This window comes from Jaculus jaculus, chromosome 6 (genome assembly GCF_020740685.1).
Source record: "Jaculus jaculus isolate mJacJac1 chromosome 6, mJacJac1.mat.Y.cur, whole genome shotgun sequence".
In the NCBI taxonomy this organism is placed as follows: domain Eukaryota; kingdom Metazoa; phylum Chordata; class Mammalia; order Rodentia; family Dipodidae; genus Jaculus; species Jaculus jaculus.
In genome coordinates this window covers 36,336,863-36,344,026 of record NC_059107.1, presented here as the reverse complement: position 1 = coordinate 36,344,026, position 7,164 = coordinate 36,336,863, and the positions used below count along the sequence as shown (strand labels likewise).

At 49.7% G+C, this 7,164-nt stretch overlaps 1 protein-coding gene across 1 annotated transcript; it reads right to left on the bottom strand.

The window, feature by feature from the left end:
- Window positions 1-3,439: 3,439 nt before the first annotated feature.
- On the bottom strand, window positions 3,440-5,666 carry Gp9 (glycoprotein IX platelet). The gene is made up of 2 exons (XM_004665098.2): window positions 5,579-5,666; window positions 3,440-3,985 (listed from the first exon to the last, which is right to left on the bottom strand). The coding sequence occupies exon 2, from the start codon at window positions 3,971-3,973 to the stop codon at window positions 3,440-3,442; it is 534 nt and encodes a 177-aa protein (XP_004665155.2). The 5' UTR covers window positions 3,974-3,985; window positions 5,579-5,666.
- Between the last annotated feature and the right edge of the window lie 1,498 nt (window positions 5,667-7,164).

Genomic DNA, 7,164 nt, shown 5'->3' with positions numbered 1-7,164 from the left:
CACCATGCCCGGCTCATTTATTTTTATTTATTTGATATATATATAGAAAAAGAAGCAGATAGATAGAGGGAGAGAGAGGTAAAGAATGGGCATTCCAGGGCCTTTGGCCACTGCAAACGAGCTCCAGACACATGTGCCACCTTGTGCATCTGGCTTATGTGGGTCCTGGGGAAGCAAACCTGGGTCCTTAGGCTTGGCAAGTAAGTGCCTTAACTGCTCTCAGCCACCTCTCCAGCCCATTCAGCTTTTTTGTAGGTGTATGTGGATATATGTGCATGAGTGTATGCATATCTGTATGCATGTGGGCATGTGTGTATGCATGTTTGTATGTTGTGGGCATATATGTATGTGTGGGTTCATGTGCATGAGTGTGCGCATGTGGAGGCCAGAGGGCCACATCAGATGTCTTCTGCAGTGCTCTCTACCTTTTCTTTGTTCATTTTTATTTAGTTGAGAGCAACAGGCAGAAAGAGAAAGAGGTAGATAGAGAGAGAGAGAGAGAATGGGCACATCAGGGCTTCCAGCCACTGCAAACGAACCTCAGACATGTGTGCCCTCTTGTGCATCTGGCTAACGTGGGTCCTGGGAAATCGAGCTTTGAACCGGGGTCCTTAGGCTTCACAAGCAAGCGCTTAACCACTAAGCCATCTCTCCAGCCCTTTTTTGGTTTCTTTTTCGAGGTAGGGTCTCACTCTAGCCCACGCTGACCTAGAATTCATTATGCAATCTCAGGTGGCCTCCAACTCATGGTGATCCTCCTTTTTATTTTTATTTTTAATTGTATTAAAAGGGAATTTATTGGATTAGCTTACAGCAGTTCAACCATAGCAGGTTGTAGGCTTGAGAGTCAAGGAACCCAGTTGCTGCTCAGTCCAAGAGCTGGATGCCTCAGCGGTCCCAATCGAGCACTGAAGGCCTGGAGGTGGCCTGGAGAGCCGCTGCTCTTCAGTCCACCTGGAAAGCAGCAAGCAGCACAGGAGGCAGCCAGGTGGGAGAGGAGGAGAATACCTTTCTTCCTACAGCTTCTTTTTTTATGTTGTTGTTGTTGTTTTCTTTTTTCTAAAATTTTTTTAAATTAGTTTTCTATTCAGCAAATACAAGCAGTTTGGTACCATTATTAGGTTCATCCGTGACCTACCCCCTCCCCATTGGCCCCTCCTTGTTGAGGTATATGGGTCGTGCATTGTGGAGTTAGCCCACAGTTATTGGTACGATAAATGTCTCTGCATATCATGACCCAACATGTGGCTCTGACACTCTTTCTGCCCCCTCTTCCGCAAAATTTCCCTGAGCCATGTTGGGTTCATTTTTGGTCTGCTTCAGTGATGAGGTGTTGGGGGCCTCTGGGGCTCTGGCTCTCTGATTTGGTAGGCGTTGATTTTTCTCTGTGTTGATCTCCTTCACTCTTGTGCTGGTATCCGGTTCATCAGGAAAACAGCACCCTTGCTTGTTTCGCCAATTTTCCTTAGTTTCAGCCGGGGGCCCTTTTGAGGTATGATGGGGTGGCTCTCTCCTTAGGAGCTGTATCTTTCCCCGGGATTTGCAGCGCAGCTAGGCGGTAGCCATCTTGGCCAGAAGTCCCTCCTTTTTATTTTTATTTAATTTTTTTTGTTTTATTTTTATTTATTTATTTGAGAGCAACAGAGAGAGAGAGAGAGAGAGAGAGAGAGAGAGGGAGAGAGACAGACAGAGAGAATGGTCATCCCAGAGCTTCCAGCTGCTGCAAACAAACTCCAGATGCATGCGCCACTGTGCATCAAGCTTTAGGTGGATACTAGGAAATGGAACTCAGATCTTTAGGCTTTGCAGGCAAGTGCCTTAACTGCTGAGACATCTCTCCAGCCCCCTCTACTTTTTATTTTATTTTATTTTTTTTTTTGTTTTTCCAAGTAGGGTCTCACTCTAGCCCAGGCTGACCTGGAATTCACTATGTAGTCTCAGGATGGCCTTGAACTCATGGTGATCCTCCTACCTCTGCCTCCTGAGTGCTGGGATTAAAGGCGTGTGCCACCATGGCTGGCTTCTACTTTATTTATTTATTTTTTGGGTTTTTCGTGGTAGGGTTTTACTCTAGCTCAGGCTCTCCTGAAATTCACTATGTAGTCTCAGGGTGGCCTTGAACTCATGGTGATCCTCCTACCTCTGCCTCCCAAGTGCTGGGATTAAAGACGTACACCATCATGCCCGGCCTTCTACTTTATTTTTAAAGAATATTTTTATTTATTTATGTGCGTGTAGAGAGATAGAGAGAGTGAAGGGATGGGTGTACCAAGGCCTCTTGCCACTGCAAACAAATTCCAGATGCATGCACCACTTTGTGCATCTGGCTTTACATGGGTACTGGGGAATCGAACTTGGGTTGTTAGGCTTTGTAAGCAAGTGCCTTAACCACCTTATTTTTTGAGACAGTCTCTCACTGGAGCTTCAGTTCACTGATTTGGCTAGAGTAGCTACCTACTGAGCCCCAGGGGTCCTCCCCAGTGCTGGGATTACAGGCACATGCTGTAATTCCTAGCTTTTCCATGGGTTCTGGGGATCCGAACTCAGATCTCCATGCTTGTGAGGCTAGCCTTTTACTGACTGAGCCATGTCCCCAGCTCTTGCCTTGCTGCTGTGCACTAAGGAAGTGGGTAGAGAGGAGGAAGAGGAAAGAGGTCAGGTAGACTACGTGAGTCCAGACGGCATTCCATGCCTGGATGGAGAAGAGCGCACAGCTGTGGAGATGCCGTCTCTTACCCCATCGCTGCTTCCATTAAACTTTTCCTGTGGGGCTTAGACAGGGACTGAGGGCTATTGTGAAGCTGGCCTGGCCCCCCTCCCCCCAGTGAGCTACATGGGAAGTCTGTGAGGCTGACCACAGAAGCCATAAGAGCCAGACCCAGGACCTGGCTCAAGGTGTCTAAAGATCTTGGACTTGAGGAGACTGGATGGGAGGAAGCTCCACTGAAAGAAAGGCCTCAACCAACGCCAAGTTAAGACAAAATGAACCAAGGTTTCTAGAAGGAGTCAGACTTAAGTATTATTATTATTTTTTAAAATTCTTTTTGTTTATTTTTATTTATTTATTTGAGAGTGACAGAGAGAGAAGAGGGAGATAAAGAGAGATGGAGAATGGGTGCGCCAGGGCTTCCAGCCACTGCAAACAAGTTCAAGAAGCATGTGCCCCCTTGTGCATCTGGATAATGTGGGTCCTGGGGACTCGAGCCTCGAACCAGGGTCCTTAGGCTTCACATGCAAGTGCTTAACCGCTAAACCATCTCTCCAGCCCAGACTCAGGTATTATTAAGAGGAATAATAGTATGCTTGAACTCACACAAAATGGCTAAGCAGCCACTTGCTGTTGGGTTTTGACAGTGCTGGCTGAGCAGGGTCAGTGAGTCTGGGGAGGGGACCTGACTGGGCCTGGACTCCTGGCCTGGGGTCCTTCTGGAGCTGGGGTTCAGTCTAGGGACTTGGTGCTAGTTCTCAGCAGGCCAATCAGCAAAACCAGGCTCAGCACAGCCACGGCTGCCAGTGCTACATCCCACCAGACCCTTGGATAGACCCAGAACGGTGGCAGCTGCCAGCCACAGTTGCCTAGCTGGTAGCCCGTCAGCTGGCCCAGCGGGCGTCCAGTGGCTAGGGCAGGGCTGGCGCAGTACATATGCATCAGGGCCTGGGGCATGTGGTCCTCCAGCCAGAGGCGCAGGTAGGTGAGTCTACAGTCGCAGTGCCAGGGGTTCTGCGTCACGTTGAGGTTCCACAGCTGAGGCAGATGGTCGAAGGCGCCTGGGGGCACCGAGCTGAGGCTGTTGTTGGCCAGCAGGAGGTGGCGTGTGTGGGGAGGCAGCGCAGGTAGGGTTGTGAGTCCCCGTCCCTCACAGTCCACCCTCAGTCCCATGGTTTCCAAGGCCTGGCAGGTGCACTGTGGGGGGCAGTCCTGGGTGGCTGCGGCCACTGCCCAGAACAGAAACGGGAGCCCCCAGATGGGCATTGGGCAGGTGAGCTGTAGGGAGAGCAACATGAAGAGGGCCTTGTCAGACTGTACCCCCATTGCCCGGAAGTACTGGAGTAGGACCAGGTTTGTGAACCGTCTTCCCAAGCCTTTGAGGGGTGAAGGGTGCCCGCCCAGGCTAGGTGGTGGGGAGGGGCAAGTTCTTCTGATCTCCCACAGCTTGTGACTGCTAACTAAGTGAGCCGATCCCCCAGTTCCAGAGCCCAGAAAAGGGTCTCTCTAGCTGCCTCTAGCCCTTGCTTGAGCCCAGGCTGAGCCTGATAGGAGTTACTCCACAGCTTGGCCACTCTCCCATGGTGCCTGATATGAAAACAGGAGTGGTGCCGGGCTTTTAATCCCAGCACTCAGGAGACAGAGGTAGGCGGATCGCCGTGAGTTCAAGGCCACCCTGTGACTACATAGTGAATTTCAGGTCAGCCTGAGCTAGAGCAAAGCTCTACTTTAAAAACCAAAAAAAAAAAAAAAAAAAAGTAGTGGAAGCCTACTGCGCGGGGGCAGGGGAGGGAACTCAGAGGGACCTGTTGAGAGCCACCCATGTAGACTGATACTCAGATTTGGGGGAATGGAGGCCCAGAGAGGGAAAGCAGCTTGCCCAGGGTCACCCAGCCTGAGCATGTCTCATGAGCAGCTGGTTCTGCCTGGTTTGCTTCCCTCAAGGCCTGGGTGCAAAGGAAGTACAGATGCATGTACCCCCTTGTGCATCTGGCTAATGTGGGTCCTGGGGAATCCACCTGGGTCCTTTGGCAAATGCCTTAATTGCTAAGCCATTCCTCCAGCCCTTTTTTTTTTTTTTCAAAATGTAATATTCATTTGAAAGGGTGGTGGGAGAGAATGGGTGCACCAGGGCCTGTAGCCACTGCAAATGAACTCCAGATACAGATACATGCACCACTTTGTGCATCTGGCTTTATGTGGGTACTGGGGAATGAACCTTGCTGCATCCTAGACTGGCCTGGAATTCACTATGGAGTCTCAGGGTGGCCTAGAACTCACAGCAATCCTCCTACCTCTGCCTCCCGAGTGCAGGGATCAAAGGCATGCCCCACCACACTCGGCTAATAAGTTCACTTTTAAAACTGGAGCAAGGGAGACAGGTGTGGTGGCACACGCCTTTAATCCCAGCACTTGAGAGGCAAGAGGTAGGCCATGAGTTCAAGGCCACCCTGAGACTCCATAGTGAATTCCAGGTCAGCCTGGGCTAGAGTGAGACCCTACCTCAAAAAAAACAAAAAAAAAAACAGATAAAAAATGAATTTATTATTTGTTTAAGAGAGAGAGAGAGAGAGAAAGAGAAAGATAGAAAAAGAGAGGGAATGGGTGCCCCAGAGCCTCTAGCTACTGCAAAGGAACTCCATCGTATGCGTCACCTTGTGCATCTGGCTTATGTGGATACTGGGGAAGGGAACTTGGGTCCTTAGGCTTTGCCAGGCAGGTTCCTTGACTACAGAGCCATTTCTCCAGCCCACCTCCATTTTTTAGCAGAGTGTCAAAGGAGGAGCAGAGGTGGCCCCCTCTCTCTCTGCCAGCCCTGTTGAAGGGGCCACCAGGTGGGAGGCTGTGCTGGGTCATAAGGAGGCCACTTACCTGTGAGGCTTTGGTCAGGTACCCCTTGGGCTGGCCTATGCTGTCCTCAAAGTTGTTTGTGGTGGCGGCCCAGTGGGAGCCAGCTGGTGATGGCTGCTGCTTGAGTGGAGGAAGGAAATAATGAAAATAGCCTTGCTTATCCCCCAAGTGCAGCCCAAGGGCTTATCTTCAGAGGCAAGAGGCTCCCAGGGACCCAGGGCTGTAGGCACAGGACCACAGGCCAACCCTAGTTTATGGAGGGGTCCCACTGTACCTTGTGTCCCTGTGTGATGAGACTATAGGCCAATGAAGGCAGCTCTTCATTTGGTACAAGCAGGTAGGGAGGGCTTCTTGGAGGAGGAGACCCTGAGAAGTGATAGATGGCTGTCAGTTTTCCTCCTCTGTAAATGGGAACGATGGTCCCTATGCTGCTTGCAACCCAGGAGGGTGTGCTGGAAGCAGAGGATAGAGTGTTTTCGGTCTCCTCTGTCCCATGGTGACTCTTGCATCTGTTTGACATTTCCTGACCTTCCCCCCCCCTTTTTTTTTGAGGTAGGATTTCATTCTATCCCAGAATGACCTGGAATTCACTAGGTAGTCTCAAGGCGGCCTTGAACTCATGGCTATTCCCCTACCTCTGCCTCTGGAGTACTGGGATTAAAGGCTCTGACCCCTTTTAAAATTTTTTTTACTTTTAATTTTTTTTTTTTTTTTTTTAGAGAGAGTGATACTGTGTGTATGTGCAAGAGAAAGAGAAAGAGTGTATGAATTAGAGCACCAAGGCCTTAGCCACTGCAATCAAACTCCAGATGTGTCACCTAGTGGGCATGTGCAACCTTGATCTTGCCCCACCTTTGTGCATCTGGCTTACATGGGATCTGGAGAGAGATGGAACATGGGTCCTTAGGCTTTGCAAGCAAGTGCCTTAACTGCTAAGCCATCTCTCCAGCCCTCTGACCCTTCCCCCCTTTTTTTTTTTTCGAGGTAAGGTCTCACTCTGCCTCAGGCTGACCTGTAATTCACTATGTAGTCTTAGGGTGGCCTCGAACTCAGGGTGATCCTCCTACCTCTGCCTCCCGAGTGCTGGGATTAAAGGCGTGTGCCACCATGCCTGGCAATATTTATTTTTCTATTTGCAGGAAGAAGAAGAGAGAGAGAGGGAGAGAATGGGGCTCCAGGGCCTCTTACTGCTGCAAATGAACTCCAGACACATGCACCACTTTGTGCATCTAGCTTTATGTGGGTACTGGGGAATTGGACCCTAACAGTAGGCTTTGCAAACAAGCATCTTTAACCATTGACTCATCTCTGCATCCCCACAGTCACTTTTGTTTGAAGTAGGATCTCATTCTAGCCCATGCTGACCTGGAATTCACCATGCAGTCTCAGGGTGGTCTCAAATTCAAGGTGGTCCTCCTACCTGTGCCTCCCAAGTGCTGGGATTAAAGGTATGCACCACCATGCAAAAATCACTCTTATTTGCCTTATATTTACTTCCACTTAGAAACATAGCATCATCTTCTCATTCATGTTAGTGATACAATATTCCCTTTAAAAGGTAAATATGGGCTGGAGAGATGGCTTAGTGGTTAGGATGCCTTCTTGCC

Excerpts from the sequence above, each read along its gene's own strand:
- Gp9 (XM_004665098.2), bottom strand. The coding sequence starts at position 3,973 with ATGCCCATCTGGGGGCTCCCGTTTCTGTTCTGGGCAGTGGCCGCAGCC.